We start from the raw sequence: 25,074 nt of genomic DNA on the forward strand, positions 1-25,074 counted from the left end.
CCCCCTCCCAAAAAAATGTGTTCTTTTAACTACACCACATCAAAAATTGCACTATGAGGCTACGAGAACGGTTCTTTTAAGACATGCCGCAAGACAAGCATCAGCGAACAGACTGAGACTTTGGCCTTTTAACCATTTTTAGTGCTTCTTCTGCCTTTTGACAGAAATGAATTGAAATTATCCATCAATTGTGTTAGGGATGAATTAGCGATTGAAACAATACCACACATCAGACAGACAACAATTCTGCCCTGAACAGCCTAGGATGCCTTTTTTGATAAAATGCTCCTAGATGACCTGTCACCCCTATTCTTGGCTTGAAGTTCCGTCTCTCAACTTTGCTCATGCTAAGTGTCAAGAAGTAGCAGAGGAAAAGGACTGTGAAAAACAGATAATTTCAAGGTCACCTCTGATTTATGATTCAGTTAAGTTGTAGAATTATACATGAGACTGTCTGATTCGTTTTTTCGTCAGGTCTGCAGGCTACAAGGATCTCTGACGATCATTGGATTGAAGCAGGTTTTACAAATCTGCAGGGTTTGGAGGCTGTAACAGATGGTTTGTATCAAAACAGATCTTTGGAAGAATGGCACTGTATAGCCTGTGTGAAGTGCATAATGTACTGAACAATCAAGGCAAATTGCAGACATCTGTTCTTATTGTGTTTTCTTGGCCCTGATCCATCTCTATACAATGTTCTCTATATATTTTTCATCTTTTTTGTACAATACACTGTTATTTTGGTATTTAGCAAATAGAAATCATTTTGTTCAGGCTTGGGAGACCTCCCACATGCTAAATTGCGAATTGTCATATTTTCTTATTTTTCGCCTGGAAACCTTCATTTTGATTGGTGCTCTAGAATTTTTTGCCAAGGATTTGGGTTTGAAGAAATTGAGAGATGTTAATAGATACCAAAATAAACACATTGCAGACCAACATGATTGTAAGTTTAAAATAAATAAATAAATAAATAAATCACAGATTCTTCACTGAATAAAACTTAATGGAATTCAGTGTACAATAACTGCATGTAAAGCCTGTAGGCTAAAACGATGAAAACAGCATGTTCATGTTAATTCAGCAGAAAAGGGCTGTTGAAATTACTACTTAAAACTGTAAAGGTTAACATTTTATGTTCTAAAACATACAGTATATTCTGTAAATGTTTATTTTTTTTACCATATATTTTACTGAAAAATTCTGGCAGCAGAGCTGCCAGAATTTTTTTCATAACATTTACAAAATTTGTTTTTACATTTTTTTACTCTATTTTTAACGGAAGAATTCTGGAAACTCAACTGCCAGATTTTCCCGTAAAATTTGCTGATTTTTTTTCTTTTACAGTGTATGCTAACAAAGACAAAGTGCTGCTCCATAAACTTATTGGCACAAGCAATAAAGTAGGGTGAATGTGGGTTTGAAAATGCTAATATAAGCTGGGTGAAGTCAGGTAAAGTTGTAGACCTTTAGCTGTACAGATTTTCTTTAAGGGTTCAGTGCCTTAATTACAGATACTTTGACTCTGACATTGATGGAAGGAGGCGCTCACTCACCCCACACAGAGAATTCAGGTAATCAGCCTGACAACCCCCCGAGTCACACGATGTGATGGTGATGTTTACGACTCTAATACACCTCTCTCCTTAGTGAGTTCTATAAAACATCTCACACGCCGTCCTCCCTTCACTCTCAGAAACTTGTTAAAATTCCTCCTCTCACTCTTTCTTTCTACCAGTCAGCCAGTCCCTCTGTCTCTTCATTAAGCTCTGGCGCCATCATGGCTGCAGGCTTATTGCACTTAGATTGGCTCCCTGCTCTGTTCTTCACTTAAAGGCTGCTGCAGCAGGGGACTTAAAGCTGTCCTGCTCAAGCGGTCAGTGGGCCTTAAAAGTGCACTCAAGCTATCATCCCCTCTGGCCGATCTCCGGTGGGCTACTCAGTCCGAGAGGTGCCGCTTAAATAAAAGGCTGTAATTATGGGACCTGCTGAAGCCAAGCACTCAGGAACTCAACAGCACAATGTGTGCTGAGAGAATGTTTTGTACACAGACGGCATGTGGACTGAGAGGCAGGAAAGGCAGAGGCAAGAGGGTGAATTCATGAGTGCCAACAGTAACAGTGAAACAGCATCCCAAAAATAAACAGCCTGGAAAGGTCAGTCACACAACTAAAAATTAGTCATCAGAAGGTATTAGAACGCTTTAAGACGATTCTATTATGAACTCATTTTCAACGGGACGACATAACAGTGGTCATCTCTGCATTTGACTATCACTGATTTTGAGCAACACATTAATGAACAGCTTGGCATGAAAAAAGTGTGGGAATATAAAATAAAGTCACAAATATTCAAGAATTCAACTGTTCATCAAGATTTATTTTAAATCATGAATGGTGAAACAAACACACTCACACATTTATGTTATACATCATAAATCAGATTCATTTGTCAGATTAAGTTGTTAATGGTGGCTCATTAGAGGTCCTCTTTTCCCTGAACATGTTGGGACCTATAAAAAATTTAAAAAAAAAAGTTTTTTTAAATTCATCTGGGATTCCGTGACCTATTATGCAAAGTGACTCCGCTTGATTGGTCTCTGAATTCTGAAATTCTACAGTCTTTGGATGTCATCACTGTTCATGCAGTTTACCTGTTTACAGTAGCACATAGTGAGTGGTAAGTATACATCTTTAATATATATATATATATATATATATATATATATATATATATATATATATATATATATATATATTTATATATAAGTTTATAATCAGTATAAATGCATAAAATGCATACAATACCTGTCAAAATTGTGGACAGTTTCTCATTCAATAGCCTGAGGAAGCGTTTCCGAACCTTTGACTGGTAATATACAGGGTGATTGAAAAGTAACTCCCTATTTTTAAGTACTTGTAATTTATTTCTGTACTATAATTCTTACAAGAAAAGAACATGAGAAGAAAGTGTATTGCATGGAGTTTTATTTGAAATTCAATATGGGCGCCAGCATTAGCCACCAGTTTCTCAAGCCGCCTGGGAACCGCATTAACTAATTTCACAAGGAACTCTTGTGGGATGGGAGACATAACTTCTCATATTCGCCCTTCAATTTTTCCAAAGTCGTTGGTTTGGTAGATTAGCCTTGCTCATTTAATCATGGAACATACACAAAAACATTGAGAAAAATATTACAACATATGAATAAATTATAAGTATTTTAAAATGGGGAGTTACTTTTCAATCACCCTGTATATAAAACCAAAAGGTAACAGAACGACATGTCATACCTTGTTGTTTTACCAAGTGCACATAAACCCCACTTGTGTTTTGGTGTGGTAGTGGGATGTGCCACCTGAAAAGTAACTTGCCCAAAAATATGCGCCCTGTGCAACGCTCCAAAATTGCGTAATCCTCGGCCGATTGTCAACAGGGGATGGAGTCCCGCCCCCAGAGAATGCCCCCTGGGCGGCTGACCACATCACCCATATCAGTAACCGCCCCTGGGTGTGGTCGCTATACATTACATTAATGATACAATTTAATGTTATGAAATTTAATAAAACACAAATACTGAGATCAAATAATAAATTTCAAACTAAAGTGTTTCGTGTGAGGAATGTGTACCTGCGGTGCTTCTTGAGCAGCAACCTGTCCAAGTAGCTAAGTCTGCTTTCAGGAAACACCACCTTGATAGGTACCTTGCTGTCTCCCCATCCTTCTGCTCCTTCATGGCCTCTCAGTGGAAGGAAGTCCGCTTGGGCTGCTATACCTGACATTGATACTGGGGGAGAATATACAAAAATAAAGTTTGCTTACAGAGAGAGTAAAAGAAAGGCCAGAATGTGTCAGACAAAGGTTGGATGCGGAACAACAACTTCTTGAGAAATGAGAAAACACTTTTTCATTGCAGCCTACACTGAGTGCCAAAACATAGACAGAAAGCAGTAAGGCCCATACAGAACAACAAATATCTATGCAACACAACAGGAATATTACAATCACATGAGGGGGGAAAAAACAGATCGTGGAAAGAAAGAAAAACATTATGATTGCTCTCAACACTTTAGAAGTCCACAGTGGCGGCTTTAAAGTGGACCTGTGTGCCAGTGGCTTGACAGAAATAATTAGGGCTGAAGGGGCCGGCAGTAATTTGCAGACTAGAGCAGAGGGGGAGAGGGAAAATGTCTGTTCAAGTGGTAAGGCAGAGAAAATAGGAGGCCAAATAAAAACACCTAGACACAGAAAACACCACTAATAGCACATACATAAACACCCAGACATACAGTATGCTCTGCTGCACATGCAAACCCAATATGAGATGGAAGGCAACGTGGACAAATGCAAATACACATGCACATGGCTGAGGGGAATGAGAGCTGTGGCGTGGAGTACAGCCACCCATAGCATTTCTCTCATTATCTCAATATGCAACCGCCATGGATTATTTTTCTTACTGCAGTGGTTAGCACTTTGTGGAAGGTCTTAACACATCAGCGTAGAAGCAAGGAGAGGGGCAGCAGGAACACTCAGGACTTTGTGAAAATGGCACAGGAGGAGGAAAGTGGGGTTGTCGCATGAACATGGGCAGGATAGTACTGCTGAAAATGTTTTGTCAGAATTTTAAAGCAGCGAGGTATAGGGGCTTACCGTTACGACATTTTATCTCACAAAACTCCTTTGAGCACATTCTGTTATCATTTATTAATTTTTGATTTTAAAAATCTGAAATGTGTGATGGGATGGTCACACAACTCCTAATAAAAAAATTCAAGGAAAAAGAGTGTAAGGGCAGGAGAATATGAGAGAAAACGGCTTGACATTAGATAATCTTCCTTTCTTTACAGTTTGTATATTTCAAAGTGCTGTTTTGTGTGTGTGTGTCAGAAAAATAAGAAACAACAAAACAAAATAGTGATGATAGAATTAAAAAAGGATAGATCATTTATTTTTTTACAGTTAACCTTAGTATACTTTACGACAACTCAAGAGGTGCTGATGATTGCGATGCTTTAAAATTATTTCTCACCCGTTTGAGTCCACATTGTTACTGGTCCTACGGCCCCATCACACCTTCTGTTTCTCCACTCCTTGAGGGCCTCCTGGAAGGATTTTGCAGACTCCTCCTCATCATACTCTCCACCAAGTAGAGAATTGGCAAAAGCCTTTTTAACATCCTTATTTTGTTCCTTTTTAGTCATTTCCACTCGTGTCTTTTCTCCATAATTCCCAATAAACATCTGTAATAGAAAAGGGAGAATCACTGAATTAGAAAGCATGCCAAAATATGATTCATGCTAATCTTCCCTAATCTACTACTATAACTGTACTGTAAAACATGAATAGAAATTGAATTAGTCACAAAAATAATGTTTCCTGATGAAGAATCACAGGCCAATTCCAATCTGTGTACTGTGTACTGCCATTGCATGGCTGAATAATATACATTGAAGGAGAACAAAATGGAAGGGGCAGTTAATGACATTCTTCAGTATGTAATTGCCTATTTGTGCAGGCAAAAAGAAGTAAAAACTTAATTGCCTCAGCATATTTATATGAGAGCTCAATAAACTAGAAGCTTGGTGAGAATAACGTGATCAAAAACTAATTAGGCGGATCCACATTGAAGTAGACATAAGTGCAGGGTGCCATATCAATGCCAACTGTGTGTTCACTTTCCAAATATAAAGCCTATTACACGGTGTATTATGCAATGTATTTCTTTAATCAGTCAGTCTGCTTAAAATCTGTTATGTTAAAATCTGTTATTGAGTTGACTGACAATGTACAGCTGTCCATTTAATGTGCATAGTATGAAAAATGTGCATAGTATGAAAAAAATCATCGAAAAAATATTTACCTGTTTTACCGTGTGAATTACTGTTGTTTTAATATTGGCTATGATTGAATGGGGATCAAGGAAGACAAACCGTGTCGCAATTGGATAAAATCTTCCTTACTAGTAATATATTGTGGCATATTGTGACGGTGGCACCAATCATAAGAAGCATTGTTTTCTATGACAAAACTCCTGAGACACAATTATCCAAATAATTGCATTCTCTTTGCGTGTAACAATGAGGTACCCCATTTTCACCAGCATGGATGAATCACTCAGTTAAGCAAATTATCTTAATCGTAAATTTTCTGCTAGAAACAATAGTCAATACCCAACATTGTCTGAGCTTGTTTAAAAAAAAATAAAACAATTAAATGAAATTAAAAAAAGAGTCAGTCATTGATTCTTGAGTCTTTGCTTTTCTTCAAAACTATCGGTACTACTTTTGAATATATATATGACTCAAGGAAAACCAAAAAGTACAGTATTCCTCCAACTAATTACCTGAGTAAGAGTAAGTACTCAGTGAAAAAACTACTGAAGTACCGTAATTTCTCATGTGTAATGCGCATTTTTCCCTCCCAAAAAATTGTCAAGTCAATAGTGCGCATTATACATAGGTATAGGGGCCAAAGGAAAAAACTTTCACATTTTATAAATGTATGCCGCCATCTAGTGGTTGTAAAAAATCTGTACACTTTCATTCCAAAATGCCACCACCACCTACAGGTTATGAGAAAGGTGTACACTTTAATTATAATATGCCACCGCCACCTAGTGGTGTAAAAAAGGTGTAGTCTAAACTTTCATTCCAATATGAGAGGGGTACATATGACTGCATATATGTAAAGTTGTGCTCATTTTACATACCGTGGCAGAATTTGTGAAATATTGTTGTTGTTTTGACTGATGACTGAACAACAACCATCATTAATTTCTTTATGGTTATGTTTTGTTTAATGGTAATGCTTTTCTGAAAATGATTGACCATTTAATTTAAATCCCATTGAAATAAAATTGTGTTTCGCCTGGTTCTTCATGTTTCCTTTAATGAATTGTACCCATGTTACAAATTCTGCCTGGGTAATCAAACATATGAGCACAACTGTGTTTTCTAATTTACTAAATAAAAGTAGGGCTGTGAATTTCAAAATAAGAGCAAGTAAATTTAAAAAAGTATGTGTTCAAATAAAGTGCTTAACTTCAGAATAATTATTTGAAAAAAAAACTAACAAAATAAAGATCCAAATGTACCTTGAGTAAATGTAACAAAGTAAATGTAGCGCGTTACTACCCACCACTATTCATAATTAAAGGACAGGTAAAACTTTCTAGAACCGTCTTGATTGCCGTATTCCTACAACCGCCACTGCATACCATGTTAGTTACGAAGCAACAAATATAAATACAATCAATAATTTGTTATTCATATACCATACCGCTCGGGTATGTCCATGCTGGACAAGAAAGTGGGGCGCACGCTGCATGAATGTTGATGGAGCTTCTCTGTACCACAGGCTAAATTCATTTTTCTGTTCCTTTAATAACAACTGACCACTTGTGCTGCTGAGGTTAACCAATATGTAGAATGTTCTCCTGTCATTGAAGGTGTCAATAAGAACCCCCCAAACCATGGACACTTGAATTTAAATATGGAATGCCAACTAGTGGCAGCACAGTTGGAAGGGGTTTGTCCCACTGTCAAGTACACTTTAAGGTAGAGCAATGTACTTGTTTCAGTTCATGTAGGTGATTCTCAGTTTGTGCACAGCATTTCTGAAAAGACAGGTGAAGGACTGGCGTGCACTGATTCCTAGATGAAAAGGGGCAAATAAGCTCACGAGTTGAAGTAGTGTTAGAACCGTAAGAGTTTTTGTGGTACATTATTAAAAGCTGTGAATTAATCAGTATGCCTCTTTTCATTAGTATGTGGCTCTAAAACTTACAACCATTTTACATTGTGGCGTTGTCAGTTCTGGTGAAAGTCTCTCTCGTTCAGTCTTCAAAACATCACAGGCTGTTTCATTAGTGTGTTGGATGGCAGTGAAATGTCAATTTATGCATCAGCCTGTTAAAATGATATTTGATTATAGTTTATAAAAAAAATCCAATGGTTAATGTCTTAATGCACTTTCTATAGCCACAAAGGTTGAATCAAGGCAACTGATTGGTCTTGTTTGTTGAAGACGTTTCATCTTTGATTCAAAAGACTTCTTCAGGTCTACATTTTAGGCGTGGAGCCTCGTGAGTGTGTCCCCTGGGAGTGGTCAACAATAGGAGGTCGTTGTTGTTGCCTAGTGTAGTTAGTGAAACGACTGCCCTACATACCAATCAGTCGTTCACTCGTCTTGTTGCAAAACAGCTCGTAAGGGCCACTCTTCCAGTTGAGTGGGGTGATCTTTTTGGGGGGAGATGTCAGGACATCATTTTAGGCAAACAATAGGTGGGAGATCTGCATAAAAATGGCTTAAGCTACAAGAAGATTGCCAACATCCTGAAACTGAGCTGCAGCACAGTGGCCAAGACCATACAGCTGGTCCACCCAGAGACGGTCTCGGAATGGTCGACCAATGAAGTTGAGTGCGCATGCTCAGTGTAATATCCAGAGGTTGTCTTTAAAAAATAGACGTGTAAGTGCTACTAGCATTGCCTAAGAGGTTGAAGGCCCAAGAGGGTCAAGGCAGTTCTGGAAAATAATGGTGGCCACACAAAATATTGAAACCTTTGGCACAATTTGAACAGTTTCACTTAGGAGTGTACTCACTTTTGTTTATTTAGATTTAGACATTATTGGCTGTTGTTTTATTTATTTATCTATTTTTTCAGAGTGCACAGTAAATGTAAACTGTTAAACAAGCTGTAAATTTAATTGTTGTTGATGTTCAATGAACAGAGTTGTTTTTTTCCTTCTTTGATTATATTGTTTTCGTGTGTGTTTTGTCGATGAAAGAATCCTTCAAGCTCACCTTTGAAAAAAAGTTACCCGAGACCACCCCCTCCCGCTGTTTCAACAATTGTTACAGGAGTCTCTCTGATCAGTCAGCGGTGAATATTAATATCGATTTGTCCTGCATGTGAACTGACATGTCCAAGTAGTCTTGCTATACCCTTGTCTTGTCTCTCACTCAGGTGTTGCAAATTTAATTCAGCAGAGGCCAAGGGGAGTTTTACTTCAATCTCATGGGTGTCTCAAGAAATAATAATGAACAAATATGTATAATGTAATTATAAAAAGCCAATGCTTCATGACATTACTGAGTATTTTTGTTTTATTTCTCAATGATGTCAGGTCTATTTGTAGTAATTTTGATTTCTTGTACACGTTTGTCAAAATCTCCCAAAAAAAACTGTTATTAATATTTAGGGTTGTGTGTGAAATGTATTTAAATCTAAATGTGAGACTCTTTCTGAAGGACACTGCCCAATCAAGATTGGAGTGACAAGAGCAAGTGCTGGAATACCGGACAAATCTCTGAGAATGACGTAATTGAACCATACCTATATCTTGTAAATAAAATGGATTTAAATACTTTTAATTAGTTTTATATTTCCTGCTTTAAATACACAAACCATGAACAAGCATTATACAGGGCACTGATGTTTATGAACTGGAAGGAGATACGAAATGTAACACCTTGATTTCTGCATGGCAATTGTGAAGAAGGAACCATTCATTTTCAGTTCTTTATTTATAACAACTGAACAATTTCAAAATGGTAGAGGTACCTAAGTAGACATTCCTAAAAATACACTTAAAAAATAAGGTGCAAATGCATGTAAAAATATTTATAAGGTAATATAATATGCACATTTCTACTGGAGCAATGCTTTGAAAATATGAAATGCAGTTCCTTGTTATCTGCTTTGTCTGAATCCTATATAATGTCCTTGCCGATTATTCACAATACATATTGGCGATACACGGCGGCCTTGGCGGAATTGTCTGTTGTTCTCTTTAGGATCACAAAGGTCATCAGCTGTCCGGATGCCAGTCCACGTTCGTCTGGCGCTACATAAAACACTCTCATTCAAGATGGTGTCCATGAGTTTTGTCATGTGTCTGCCAGATATCTCGTGGCGGACGCCAAAACATGGAGCTGGTGTCAAGTCACAGAAATTTCTTTATCACAGTATGTGATTACTCTAAACACAGTCTGTCAACTGTCTCCTGTATAGCAAGACATTATGGTGATTAGATTTTGTGTTTGTGAAATTGGCTTTCCATTGTTACAAATATTGCATGTATTCTTTCTGATGTCCACATATAAAAGACTTTTAAACAAGTATTTTTTTAAATTCCCTCATACCCATCCCATCAACAAAAAATAATACAATATGGAACCATTTTGTTCTGTTGTCATTCCTGTACACATACATTTACACGTGTGGGTGTTAAACAAATTTTTCTCACGGGCCACATTGTAGTTACAATTTCCCTCAGATGGTCGTTATGACTAGGATTTACACGATCAGGATTTTTGGGTTTAAAAAACCGATCACCGATCCGATCACATGATGGAGGAATGTGTCTATTTAAATGACTTGTTCCTTTACTGTATAAACTTGTGTAGTTAATTGCTAAAAAAAAAAATTTGATTTACAATAAATAATGTATCTTTGTTCCTCTATTTATGCCAGTGAGGCATAGTGACAGACAGAACAAATGAATGGTCTTCTATTAGATGGCAGGAAGTAAATACAGTAATTAATGTATCCACTTTTTGTTTGTTGGTGTGCCGTGAGATTTTTCAATTGTAAAATATGTTCCTTGGCTCCATAAAGGTTGAAAATCACTGCTCTAGTCAGATCATGTATTCTAATCAGTCAGGTCAAACCAACATTACAACATGACAGAAATAATGGGTGCTAACTTACTGTAATTAAATTACTTTATTTGTAATTAAATTACTTCACCCACACCGAAACTTTAGAGCATGATTATACAGAAAGGCGGAATGTTTACGTACAACCGTTCATGCTACCACTAGCTTGCCTCTCCTGAGCACCGGTACCATTATTGTTGTCGTCACCATGATAACGAGTGTATCCGGTCGCGTTTGAGTTGAAAAGATGAAGCCCAGTGATCGTAAAAAATGGGATGCGGTGGTATCGGAATACATGATTTTATTGCAGTAGTCTGACATAGTGCAATCGTGAAAGAGCAAGTTTGTCTTGTTGTCTGTTTTTTTTTAAATAACATTATTGGCCGTCAGATATTTACAAGACTACGCCAAAAGACACGCAACAAGGCTAAAAATAAACGAGCTTTTGGATTCAAATATACTGTGCACATTGGCGACGCGGAGTAAATGTCTTTTGCAGAGCCGATCGGCGAGTTCTGACATTAAAGCCGATCAGCATAAAATGGTAATTATTGGCCGATACCGAAAAGGCCGATAAAGTCGGTGTAAAGTCTAGTTATGACTGGAAATTAATAACTGGAATTAATTGGCTCATCATATTACCTATACACTCACAACAAATTGATGGATAACTCGTTTTGAAAGCAGAAGTCAATAATAATAGTTTGTTTAGCAATTTTTCAAGTTACTGTAAAAATGGGTTTGGCAACAAAAAATTATTTTGCAACATAACATTTTTTTTACATATGACTGTGGATGTTTTGCTATAATTCTTTGCTATAATCATGGTAGTCAATTTGCCTTCACCTGTGATTTACAATTTTTTTCCTTTCTTTCTTTTTTACCTGTCCTGTTCAGCTGCGTGGCCTTGCAGAATGGTGGATCTGTATGCCTTTGTGCTGGAACAGTTTGAAATGCTCCCTCTGCTTATTTGAAAAAAAAAAAATATTATTCTTATGTTTATTGAAAATGCAGCTGGCCAGAAAAGGGTTTTAGGGGACAGATAGAGGGATAGAGTGGACAAGGGGACTTGGTGTGAGAACCACAGAAGAACAATAGCGTGTGTAGCAAATCATGTGACTATTATACAGTGCATAGCGTACCTCCTCATCTGCTACCCAGTAGTCGGCCGGGGTCACTAATAGCCATGCTCTCTTCTTGCGAACTCTGAACAACAAAGAATATAAATTCACTGGACATTGCCTCTGTATTACAATGTGGAGTATTGATATTTCTAGCTTTATTAAAAGGTATTTCTTGCTAAATGGGGCTAATAATTAATGAAATGTAACATTCATGCTAGTAACTTTCTAAACTGTAATGCAACAAGATATTTTTCCACTCATATTTAATACGACAACATCTGTATATTTTTACTTACCGGCAAACAAGACGTGATGAAAATGGCAAAGTAGCTGCTACGAAATGACCACAGCAAAGCCACCTGGTGATTTGTGCGTGCACGCCTGCGAGGCGCGTGGGTTTGGCCAGAGGGGAGGGCGAGGGAGTAGTGAAGTGATGCTACATTCAAATCTTGCTAGCAGTTTCAACACCACATACTGCACCTTTTACACCACAAAAACTATTATCAAATCCATCCATCCATCCATTTTCTGAGCCGCTTCTCCTCACTAGGGTCGCGAGCATGCTGGAGCCTATCCCAGCTGTCATCGGGCAGGAGGCGGGGTACACCCTGAACTGGTTGCCAGCCAATCGCAGGGCACATAGAAACAAACAACTATTCGCGCACTCAGTCATGCCTACGGGCAATTTAGAGTCTCCAATTAATGCATGTTTTTGGGATGTGGGAGGAAACCGGAGTGCCCGGAGAAAACCCACGCAGGCACGGGGAGAACATGCAAACTCCACACAGGCGGGGCCGGGGATTGGACCCGGGTCCTCAGAACTGTGAGGCTGACGCTCTAACCAGTCTCCACCGTGCCGCTATTATCAAATGTCAATCACAATTGCTATTAGATGCCACAGGTAACTAAATAAATAATGCTTTAAATGCGTATGTGTGAGTCTTACAACGTAACAAAGTTGATGGGAAAGTAGACAGAGCCCAAGTATACATTTTAATTAAATTAATATTCTATTTGTCACCCTGTCTCATTCTCTTTCCTCTTCCCTTGCATTCTTTCCAACGCAAACGACACAGGATTAACTGAGGAGCGAGCGATGCAAGCATCAGCTGCATGTGTATAATCCCCTAGCCTTCACATCCTGCCAAAGTACACAGCTGAACGTGATTGAATAAGGGTATGGATGTGTGCATTTCAAACTGAAGTGGGCAACCACCCCAACATAAAGCAAATCAAGGGAGAAGCCCATGCTGGCGTCGGGCCGAAACTTCCTATGTCCAGATTTGGTCAACTTGTTATTTATTTCACAAATCGATGCTATTGGTCAGTCCCCATGGGGGTATGTCATTTTGACAAATTAGTGACATTGACAGTCACACTGACAAACAAAACACTCGAGAAAATACCCTTCCCATAAACATTACAAATCTATTCATCTATATTCTACCGATGATTCTGTTCAGACTCATAGGTGAGCTGAAACCAATACGAGTTGTTGGTAAGAGGAGAGTTATGCCTTAGACTGCTCCTCAGTCAATCATAGGGCACATAGAGACATTCAGTTAGATTCAGACCTATGGGAAAATTAGTGTGTTGAATTAACCTAATATTCATGTTTTTGGAATGTGGGAGGAAACCAGCCAACGTATCCAAAGAAAGGTTCGAGCCAAACCGAGAAGACAGATTGTGATCCCCATGCATAAAAAAAAATATATTGGACCACTAATACTGTAATTTTCGGACTTAACTCAGTTTTTTTCATAGTTTTTCATAGTTTGGCCGGGGGGGTGCGACTTGAAATTATTATCACATTATTATATAATTTCACGTTATTTTCACACTGACAACCGCAAGAGGGCGCTGTAGGCCTGAAAAAAAGCGACGTAGAAGAGGAAGCGGCGCATCGTCTACCGCCGGAGTTGGCAGAGTTGTTTAGTGACACCGAGGATGAAGATTTCATTGGATTTAGTGATTTGGAGTGACACTGGTGGTTTGGTAAACTTGTTAGCATGTTCTTTATGCTATAGTTATCTGGATAACTGTTAATATGTTACGTTAACATACCAGGCACGTTCTCAGTTCGTTGTTTTGGCGTCATGTAACGTTAGCTGAATGTGTTACGTTAGCATACCGTACACCTATTCAGCATGTTGTTCTCTATTTTATTTTTAATTTAAATTGCCTTTCAAGATGAAATGTTTGTTCTTGGTGTTGGATTTGATCAAATAAATTTCTCCCCGCAAAATGCGACTTATACTTCAGTGCGACTTATATATGTTTTCCTTCTTTTTTCTGCATTTTTTGGCTGGTTCGTCTTATACTCCGGAGCGACTTATAGTCCGGAAAATACGGCACATAAGGTCAATAAACCCTGGTGGATTTAACATTTCTACCACAAGTCTTAAAATGGAATACATCAGGATACAAAGTAGAACCACAATATCATGAGACAGTATCGTTATTTCAAATTTGTGAGGCTGCATTAAACCTAACAAGAAGTCATCATGGCTGTTTGGGACCCAAGTTTGAAGTCTGGTTTATCATTAAAAAACTGTAAATCATTTTAGTCAGGAGATCATTTACAGCACATGACATGAAAAACCTTGATTTGTTTGAAAATACATTAAATGTTTGAAATATGTGCTGAAAATGTGCAATGACTGAGAACAATTTAATAGTGAATTGTTTAGATATAACATTAAAAACTATTTTTCACTATTTTTTGGCCGTGGCTAAAACCAGGCTCAAGTATGCACTTAGGCTTTATGGCATGACTCGGCCCTCCTTCCACTATATACACTAAGTACTGAGCGCCATCATTCCACCAGTGGCTAACCGATGCTCAATAGCCCGCTTACTCGCTAGCCCGCAGACCGGCGTGGGTTTTGTCCAGTAAGTCACTGCCTCACTCGGTTTTGTTTTAGTCATTCAAATTTGGGAGGCTTGTTAACAACAACTCTTCTCTGTTTAGTATAAAATTTAAAGGACATTTATATTTTCCCCTTTACAGGGGACTTTAATTTGACAACATGCACAGTACTTAATAGAATTATTAGACCCTGTGTAACAAAATATCAAGCATCACAAGAAGTTGATTTAATTCACGCTTTAAATTTCAGTGATCATTTTACAACTTTTACCAGTAATGAGGAATTTCAGACTGAATTCAGACCCAAATTTGAGCTGACTCATTGAACGTCTCTGAGAATTCAGAAACGAATTGAGCAATATAAGCTGCAGCATATCAATATCGATTTAATAATATCTGAGATCCTAATCAAGAAATACTGAAGTGAATTACATGGTTTTTTTTTTGCGTATTACTAAACAATACATGGATGAGCATTATATTTAAGCATTAAAAATATAATTTGGGTTAATGAGTTTTGTTATAAGTTCGAACAAAGAGTGTGATTACTAAAGTGCTTCTCATGCAAATATTGTTTAGAGGCCATTTCTATAAATACAATTCATCATTTAACAGTAGGTCTGAGCATGAGTGGCTGTTCTTATTTCGTCTAATCAGAGCAGAAATTTGACGGTAGTAGATCACCTGAAAGTGAACAATGATATGGAGCATTAGTGCCCCCTCTAGGTGAACTCTAGCAAACCACGTTTAGACTGCAGACTGATGTTTATTGTGTTCACAAGCATGTGTGTTCAGCATGAAGCTGTGACTGTAAATGCATGCAGAAGAACAATCCTTTATCATTCTATTAGCTTTCTTATGCTACATGCACACAGTCCAAAAAGAAAGACGCATACACAATCAGGATCCTATGGGCATGCACAAAGGAAAATAGGTCAAAGTGAGGAGGCTGCACACAAACAAGTTTCCTAAATCACCAAGGGTTCAAAGCTTTGCTCCAGCATACCTCAGCAGTAGCTGGTAAGCAAAGTGGCATCTCTGGATGAATGATTAGCACTGCTGTCTCGCAGCAAGAAGTTTTCCTCCTTTTGATTCCGGGTTGGCCCGTTCTAAACACACAACTAGTATGTAGTGGGTGTCTTGCAGGGAGTTAGGAAATCGGAGTCATTGTGACTTTGACTCAAGTTGACTCAAGTCACTGTTTTGATGACTTCACAGAAACTTAAAAGACTTGGGACTCGACTTGGACTTGGAAGTTAAAGACTTGGGACTTGACTCGAGACATGATGACTTGACAGACTTGATTGTTATGCAATTTACACATTCAGTTTAGATTATAAAATTATTTAGGATATAAAATAACATGCTGGAAATGGCAATGTTCTAAAGGGAGGACTAACCTGTCAATCAGTTAAACCCATCGCTTGTAAATTTCTCAAGAATCGCTCATCCAAATGAGATCTCAGTATTAGAAGATCCATCCCATCCATTTTCTGTACCGCTTATCCTCACTAGGGTCGCGGGCGTGCTCCCAACTAACTGCGGGCAGGGTGCGGGGTACACCTCGAACTGGTTGCCAGCCAATCGCAGGGAACATATAAAGAACATCCATTCTCATTCACACCTACAGGCAATTTAGAGTCTTAACCGGCCATGCATATTTTTGGGATGTGGGAGACACGGGGAAAACATACAAACTCCACACAGGCAAGGCCGGGATTTGAATCCCGGTCCTCACAACTGTGAGGCAAATGTGCTAACCAGTCGGGAAATGTGCTAATCAGTTGTCCACCGTGCCACCAGTATTAGAAGATGACCATGTAAAATTAGCTTGGATGAAGCGTTGCCAACAAAATACACAGAAAAAAGATCACATAAATATTAGAGGGATTACTTTCATTTGCAGAGAACACTATCTGTGTAGATAAAAGGTTTAAACCAGTAATTCCCAACCAGTGTGCCGTGAGCGCTTTTTAGGTGTGCCGTGGGAAATTCTAAAATTTTATTTAATTGCTCAAAAAAACATTATTTACTGCAATTGGCTGGCAACCAGTTCACCTCCTGCTCAATGATAGCTGGGATAGACTCCATAACTCCCGCGAGCGACCCTTGTGAGGATAAGCGGCTCAGAAAATGGATGGATGGATGGATTATTTTATTCATAAGAAATAATGTATCTTTGTTCATCTATTTATGCCAGTGAGGCATAGTGACAAACAAAACAAATAAATGCTCTTCTATTAGATGGTAGGAAGTACGTACACTTTTTCTGACATTTTTGTCTGTTGGTGTGCCGTGAGATTTTTCAATTGTAAAATATGTGCCTTGGCTCCATAAAGGTTGGAAATCACTAGTTTAAACAATCTACAGTGACTTGTAGCAAAAGCTGGTAAACTCAAACAAACTGACAGAAGATTCAAAGCTGTAAATGAGTCAAGCAGGCTGTGTGTGAGATAGAGAAAGAGGGGAGGCTTAATTGTCAAGTGTATGTGAATCTTGAGATCATCATTTCCGTTGAAAATCCACTTGTATTAATAAGCAGGGAAAGGTTCTTACAACAGTAGTCACAGTGACAGAACCCAGAGGCAAGGTCAAAAGCAAAGCAAACATGCAAGAAGAAGGAGAGTTGATGGAGGGGCTTTTGTCTGTTTTCTCTGACATTCACTAAATGGGGGTGACATTAAGTTTCAAACGAGCTTTATTTACAACTGAAATACATTTTTAGCGATCAAGCAGACACACCAACGTTGATCAAAAGAATGGTTCAGATATACTTTTCATCATGCAATTGCCTGGTAGAGTTCATTGAACTCAATCATAACTGCCCTGTATGCCAGACAAGTACAGTAGAAGATTCCAGTCATAGCTAATAGGTTGACTGAATTACAAACAGTGGCTGACTGTGCTCTGCCCCTAAACAGAGAAACAAGGCCCCCAAAAATATCACAGTACACGAAAACAGTACTACAAGGATTATGAGACTATTATTTATACACGCTCACATTGAATTGCATCCATGCATGTTTTTTAAATACTAAATATATGATGGGGGGAAGAATAGTGCAGACCACAGGATATGCTAGGGCAGCTCCCCTTGATCACTAATTTGGAACCTTTACTGCCTTCACCAAATGCAAAGGTGATTTTTCAAGAGCTTAGATATGTTTTTTTAAAATTATAATTATTACTAATTATCTAGAATTTGTGTTATGTTAATGTTGGTAAAGGTCTGGATAAAGGTGCCATTCCATGATGCGGTCAACTGTTTGGCCTTTGTGGAGTTATGTGCACTAACTACAATGTATCTTGATTTACTGTCGCTGTCATTTACTTCATACAGTGCTCAACAAAAGTACAGATTTTTCAGAAAAGTTTCCTTTCAGAATCAATATATATATATATTTGTATTGTATACTGTTATTACAAAAGAATCCCATAAATGTGGGTCACTGATTGCAAATGACATTTGTTATTGTGCACATTGTCATTTAAATAAAGATATCAATTTAACACCAGTCAAGTTTAGCAATGTAAAATTCTAGATTAAAAAACTTTTATTCACAAGAATTCAACCTCAGGTGAGTGCAATAACCATCAAAATTCTGAAAATTGTTCTTTTGTTTGCTGAGAAATGAATAAAAACACTAAATGTTCCTTTTTTACTGACATACAGTAGTGTGCAAGTCGAAAACTAGCATCAACAAGTGCAACATTGCCTTCTAATGGTGCCATAAAGTGGGCCCTTATTTCCCCCCTTACGCCTGGGTATAAATTACTCTCCCACTCTCCTGGGACTGAGCATACTATCAGGCAACAAGCAGCATATCACTACACTCTTCTGTGCTATTCTGGAGGAAATTAGTTCCTTTTTTTTTTTTTTTTTTTACCTGAATGGGTCTTAAATACTGCTGTGTTAAGCATGCTGTGTGTACGTGTGTGTGTGCTGTTTCTCAAGTGTGGTCCACGACTAATGAGGAGTGGGGCTGTTGGTGGTGGTGATGACAATGAGCCCAGGCACAGAATTCTGGACGGCGCAAAGTAGTAGTCATATATTCTACAAATTATTTATTTTGAATTCATAATTTCATTGTGTTGCAATAATGACCTTGAGATTGTTGGATGATTCACTTCCCCCTCCACTACACACCCATGTGTATGATGTGTGTTTTTAATTTCATAATGTTAAAACTGCAACAGAGTCATGCAATAAATCTATAGATATTTGACGGTAATATGTAATATAATATTGGAGTGGTGAATAGGCCTTTTGAAGAAGTGGTGCTTTTCTAGTTGCAAAGCAAACGGAGAGCTCTGTGCCATTATCAGTATAATTATAGGGTATAATAGTAAGTGTATCTATCTCATACATGTGTCATTTACAGGATATTCCCGTGTGTTTTCTTGAACAATGTTCTTTCAAGTGACTATAAAGCTTGCCATTATGCCCATCGCAAAGGGTACTACACATACATACATAGCCCTTTGCAACAACATCAACATCAATTATATTATCAAGTAAAGTACCAGATTACATTTGAACTCATTGTGGGTGAGTTAGAAAAAACTGCTTTCTGCTTTAGCTGGTGCAAGCGTCTCTTCACGTCTTTGATATTGATTAATGTATGTTCACATTATGCAGCTACTTGATAAATCAAATAAAAATTAAAGGTCAGTTGATTATTTATGAGGGGACCTAGCAAGTTTGAGCAAGGAAATCATCATAAGAGTGAAACAAAGAAGAAAGAAAAACACCAAGGGACATGCAGGAGGGATAGAATCACATCTTGCATGGGGGGAAAGAAGACAAGAAAAGAAAAAAGTATTCATATCTGCCACAGAGTGAAGTATATCAAAAGATGTGAAAGGGGCGACATTTATTTGACAGGAGGGACATCTGATAGAGGAACAGGAGTGAACAGACAACTAGAATCAAAGAGGCAGAGGTCATAAAGCTGGAACAGTGTACATGTAGTATTAAAAAATACAAAAAGAAAATAGGAGACCGAGAGGCAGACATGTCAGCCAGTGGTATATGTACAGAATTTGTGTAAAGACCAATTTCAGCATAAATATCTATTTTAAAAGTGGGGATATTTTGTCTCCTTTCTTCTGAAACTCCTCAAAAAGGCTGTAGTTTTCTCAACACCAGTGTTTCCCAAACTAGGGGTCATGGGTTATTTTCACCTTTTGTCAAAGTAAAAAACTGGAAGCTATTTTATTGCTCATCATGCAGGCACACATTTTTCTGACAAAATATTTTTTGATTCATATTTGTTGTAACGAATGAATGAAATAAAATATGTTGTGTTCTTTATGAAAAGATCTTGAACTGAATTTTTGGCGAAACTATGGTCTCAGTCTTTTAAAGGGAATGGAACCATATTGCGTATACTCCACGGATGCTACACACCTAACTGTGAGGTCATAGAACCCTATGAATTCTTTCAACCAATCTACAAAGAAAGGCAGTGATTATTAAAAAATTTGTAATTAAATATAGTAAATTAATATAATATGAGAACGAGAGGGTGATTGTTGATGATTTTCAGATACCTGCAAGACGTTTTATAAGCATTCCATTGAGTTTTGGTTATTGTTAAATACAGTGGAACCTCAATAAATCGGACCCCGATATAACGGATATCGGATAAAACGGACCGTCGGAGCCTAACGATGTGTCCAAAAATAGTTTCCATTTATCAATCAAAATGCCGTAGGCAACGTCTATTACTTCCAGAATTGGCCGCTGTTGATTACTGGCGCTCTGGCGCAATACAGGCAGAGAATGGGAATGACGTATTTCCGGGTCACAGATATACAATATGACGAGACGTGCCTTCTGTGCCTATGTGGGGCCCATGTCATGATGGTTACATCTATTGTGACGTAGAGCGCAGCTGAGAGAGAGAAAGCGGCATGGCGTCGGTGTTAACTCTGAGCAATACAAAACACAAGTCTCTGGAGTTGGGAATATGCTATTTTTTTGTCAAGCCGTTGGCAACGGATTTGGAACTAGGAAGGACACTAATGCCTCGCGGCTCATGAAAGCGACTTGCCTATGATACTTTACTATACGGCAACAATGCCACCATGATCAAGCACACCGGTATGGTAAGATTGGGTAGTTTATATTTATTTACAATAACTTTGTACTGTACTAGACGTTTCAGGCCACAAAAAAAAAAAAAGTGCTTCAATCTAACGGACAATCGGCTATATCGGACGACCCCCCATTAGTCCGTTCTATTGAGGTTCTACTGTATGTAATGTATAACAAAACGTAATTCCCATCACAAATGTGCGTTTGTGCATACCTGTTGATCAGCCCTTACATCACCTTGTCCGCAGTTTGGTCCCCTCATCCTGCTTTGCTTTGTCTGGGGACAACAACAGGTTTCACACAGAGGGAGATGAGGTGGAGCTAGAGAGACAGAGACAGACCTTGATTTAACCATAGAAATCAAATATACAGTGAATGGACCCAGTCTTGAGCAGTTGACCCGTTGCAGGAGGAATGCAGTGTGTCCGCCACGTTGAATATGTCATATCTGCTATGTAAAACAATGACAGTCAATGGGCTGAACTTCAACAAAGCAGAAAGGTGCCTTTCTACCAAGTGCGCAAAATGCCTCGTATCCCATTCTCACATTCACTGCCATTGATGGCTTTAGAAGTCAACTATGCATGTTAACTGGGAAGGCTGCCAGTCAATGAGTTTTAATCAATTATATGACATCCAGATAAACAGTAACAGCTCCAGCAAATCTCTCACCAGAAAATCACATTGTCTGACTTTTTAAAGAATTTATTAGCAAATTATGGTGGGACATGAGTATTTTGTCACCTACAAACAAGCAAGATTTCTGGCTCTCACAGACCTGTAACTTCTTCTTTAAGAGGCTCCTCTGTCCTCCACTCATTACCTGTATTAAAAGAACAAAGATCTGTCAAAGGACACCAGAAACAAAATTGTAGACCTGCACCAGGCTGAGAAGACTGAATCTGCAATAGGGAAGCAGCTTAGTGTGAAGAAATCAACTGTGGGAGCAATTATTAGAAAATGGAAGACATACAAGACCACTGATAATTTCGCTCGATCTGGGACTCCATGCAAGATCTCCCCCCGTGGGGTCAAAATCAGTAACACACTAAACCGCCAGGTACTCAAATCCTGCAGTGCCAGACGTGTCCCCCTGCTTAAGCCAGTACATGTCCAGGTCCGTCTGAAGTTTGCTAGAGAGCATTTGGATGATCCAGAAGAGGATTGGGAGAATGTCATATGGTCAGATGAAACCAAAATAGAACTTTTTGGTAAAAACCCAAAATGTCGTGCTTGGAGGAGAAAGAAAGCTGAGTTGCATCCAAAGAACACCATACCTACTGTGAAGCATGGGGTGGAAACATCACACTTTGGGGCTGTTTTTCTGCAAGGGGACCAGGACGACTGATCCGTGCAAAGGAAAGAATAAATGGGGCCATGTATCGTGAGATTTTGAGTGAAAACCTCCTTCCATCAGCAAGGGCTTTGAAGATGAAACGTGGCTGGGTCTTTCAGCATGACAATGATCCCAAACACACCGCCCAGGAAATGAAGGAGTGGCTTCATAAGAAGGATTTCAAGGTCCTGGAGTGGCCTAGCCAGTCTCCAGATATCAACCCCATAGAAAATCTTTGGAGGGAATTGAAAGTCTCTGTTGCCCAGCGACAGCCCCAAAACATAAATGCTCTAGAGATCTGCATGGAGGAATGGGCCAAAATACCAGCAACAGTGTGTGAAAACCTTGTGAAGAAAATGTTTTACCTCTGTCATTGCCAACAAAGGGTATATAGCAAAGTATTGAGATGAACTTTTGTTATTGACCAAATACGTATTTTCCACCATAATTTGCAAATAAATTGTTTAAAAGTCAGACAATGTGAATTTCTGGATTTTTTTTTCTCACTTTGTCTCTCACAGGTGAGGTATACCTATGATGAAAATTACAGGCCTCTCTCATCTTTTTAAGTGGGAGAACTTGCACAATTGGTGGCTGACTAAATACTTTTTTGCCCCACTGTAGTAAACATTTGGCACATAGGTATAGAGTCATTAAGACACTAAAGAGACCCAAAAAACTTCTTAAAGCTTGGCAAATTTGAATGAATTAAAAAAAATAAAAAAAAAACATGTATGTACTCAAAAGCATTTGGGCTTTGTGACTGTCATCACTTTTTAACTTTAGTCTTTATTTTTATTCATTTATGAATGTTGTCAGGTTATGGACTATAATTTCTGCTGCCAGTGTAATTTCTGCTGCTTCTTGGCTTTTGAAAGAGAAATTTTCTGTCTCAATAAGCTTTTACCTGGTTAACTAAAGGATATCCATCCATTTTCTGAGCCGCTTCTCCTCACTAGGGTCGCGGGCGTGCTGGAGCCTATCCCAGCCGTCATCGGGCAGGAGGCAGGGTACACCCCGAACTGGTTGCCAGCCAATCGCAGGGCACATAGAAACAAACAACCATTCGCACTCACAGTCATGCCTACGGGCAATTTAGAGTCTCCAATTAATGCATGTTTTTGGGATGTGGGAGGAAACCGGAGTGCCCGGAGAAAACCCACGCAGGCACGGGGAGAACATGCAAACTCCACACAGGCGGGGCCAGGGATTGAACCCGGGTCCTCAGAACCAGTCGGCCACCGTGCCGCCGGTTAACTAAAGGATAAAATATGAAATAAGGCTTGTCCTTGACCTGCTGGACTATGATGTGAGACCTTCATCTGTCAATCCAAAGAGGCTGAAAATTGGTTTGCTGAAGTCAACTACTGACTGAATATTGACAATGTGGTCCACTGTGCTTATGGTTTATAAACAGGTAACCTTCATATATGTGTGGGAACACACACACACACGCAACTCAGAGCGCTGATGTTTAAACGATGTCACCGCGGTCAAGTGAGCTTTTTATTTCCATCTCTTAGCTTGCTAGCTCGTTCGCTCGCAGGCTAGTGAAAGTAATAAACAGTTAACTTTCCCTTAAGTGTCCCAGTTGTGGTTGTGCTGCAAACTCGGTTCTGCCAGCGGTGTACTGCATCATGAGCGGCGCGGCAGGTGGTACCACAACAATGAAAATTTATCGAGTCCAGAAAAAAATCCTGTGTCCATTGTATTGAACGATAACCCGTCCCACTATGCCTTCGATTGGCTAGCACCAAGTATTCATACTTTTGATTTGCTGTGTGTGGAAGCTCTTCACTAACACACACACACACACACACCCACACTCACACGCATGCAAACACACACACACATACACACACAATGTATGAAAGGGAAATGGAAAACAATGTATGTAACTTTTAATCTGATTATAAATGCTTAAGGCTATATACGTGTGTATTTCTATTTCATAGAAACAGTGTTACATACAACAGTAGCTGTTAACATTCATGCAAACGTTAGAACGACGCATGTGTTGTTTTTAGTCTTTACCTACCGCATATACTAAACATAACCATCAGAAAAATTACATACATTGTTGGTGATGCCTTTTTGACAATGTGTGTGTGTGTGTGTGTGTATGTGTATATATATATATATATATATATATATATATATAAAGTTTGAAAATGTTTGAAAGTTTCACATTTTATCCAACCTTACCACAGTGGTGTGCTTGGTCATGGTGACATTGTTGACCTGCAGTAATCACGTAGGCAAGTCACTTTCATGCGCTGCGGGGAATTAGTGTGCTTTCTAGTTACACATCTGTTGCCAAAGGCGAACAGCTTGACAAAAATGTAAACTGTTACTGTACCACGTCAATGCCCTACATTCAACATGGCCACTACGCAGCCACGGGAGGATCTAGTATTATTGTATATCTGTGACCCGGAAATACTTCAGTCCCATTTTCTAGCTGTATTGCGCCACAGCGCCAGTAAACAACAGCGGTTTGATTTCATGTGTAACCCCCTTACAGCAACATGCAATACGAAATAAATATACATCCGAAACTAGTAGTACTATTGAAAATACAGGGAATGGCGCATGTACTAAAAACGCTCCAGCAAGGAAAGTGGGAGGATGGACAATATCATCTAAAGCCAACTGTGCTGCTTCCAAGTTAGTTCTTTAAATAATAAAGTTCATGTGGGAAATGTAGTTTTTCTAACTGGAAATTTAAGAACCCGGGATTAACAGAGTACCAGAAATTAAAATCATACTGTAAATGATGACGTACCTGTTAAAGGTTCATCCTTCAGCACTCTGATCTTCACCTTACTCATTGATGAATGCTGGAAAAAGGGAACAAACAGTTTAAGACCTCAAACAAAAAGCTCTCCTGCAAAGGTATTGTAAATTGATATGCATGGATGCTTGGGAGGCAGATTTGCAGTCATGTCTGTTTTAAAAAAATTAAGAGTTGGTTCCATCA

The 25,074-nt window shown here is 38.7% G+C and overlaps 1 protein-coding gene across 13 annotated transcripts in view; it reads right to left on the reverse strand.

Moving 5' to 3' along the window:
- Nucleotides 1-25,074, reverse strand: part of zbbx (zinc finger, B-box domain containing) — a 67,361-nt gene that overhangs the window by 32,675 nt on the left and 9,612 nt on the right. For 12 of the 13 annotated variants that reach the window (XR_009789704.1, XR_009789705.1, XR_009789707.1 and 9 more), the window contains 5 exons: nt 24,880-24,934; nt 21,537-21,581; nt 20,973-21,079; nt 5,033-5,243; nt 3,631-3,787 (listed from right to left, as the gene is read on the reverse strand). Coding sequence is in view for 9 of the 13 variants with exons in the window: in XM_061781981.1 (XP_061637965.1) it covers nt 3,631-3,787; nt 5,033-5,243; nt 20,973-21,079; nt 21,537-21,581; nt 24,880-24,934 (575 nt within the window). In the remaining 4 variants the exon portion in view is untranslated. The remainder of the gene's footprint in view (nt 1-3,630; nt 3,788-5,032; nt 5,244-20,972; nt 21,080-21,536; nt 21,582-24,879; nt 24,935-25,074) is intronic. The other variant, XM_061781979.1, reaches the window with a different exon arrangement.

Source organism: Phyllopteryx taeniolatus, chromosome 8 (genome assembly GCF_024500385.1).
Source record: "Phyllopteryx taeniolatus isolate TA_2022b chromosome 8, UOR_Ptae_1.2, whole genome shotgun sequence".
Classification (NCBI taxonomy): domain Eukaryota; kingdom Metazoa; phylum Chordata; class Actinopteri; order Syngnathiformes; family Syngnathidae; genus Phyllopteryx; species Phyllopteryx taeniolatus.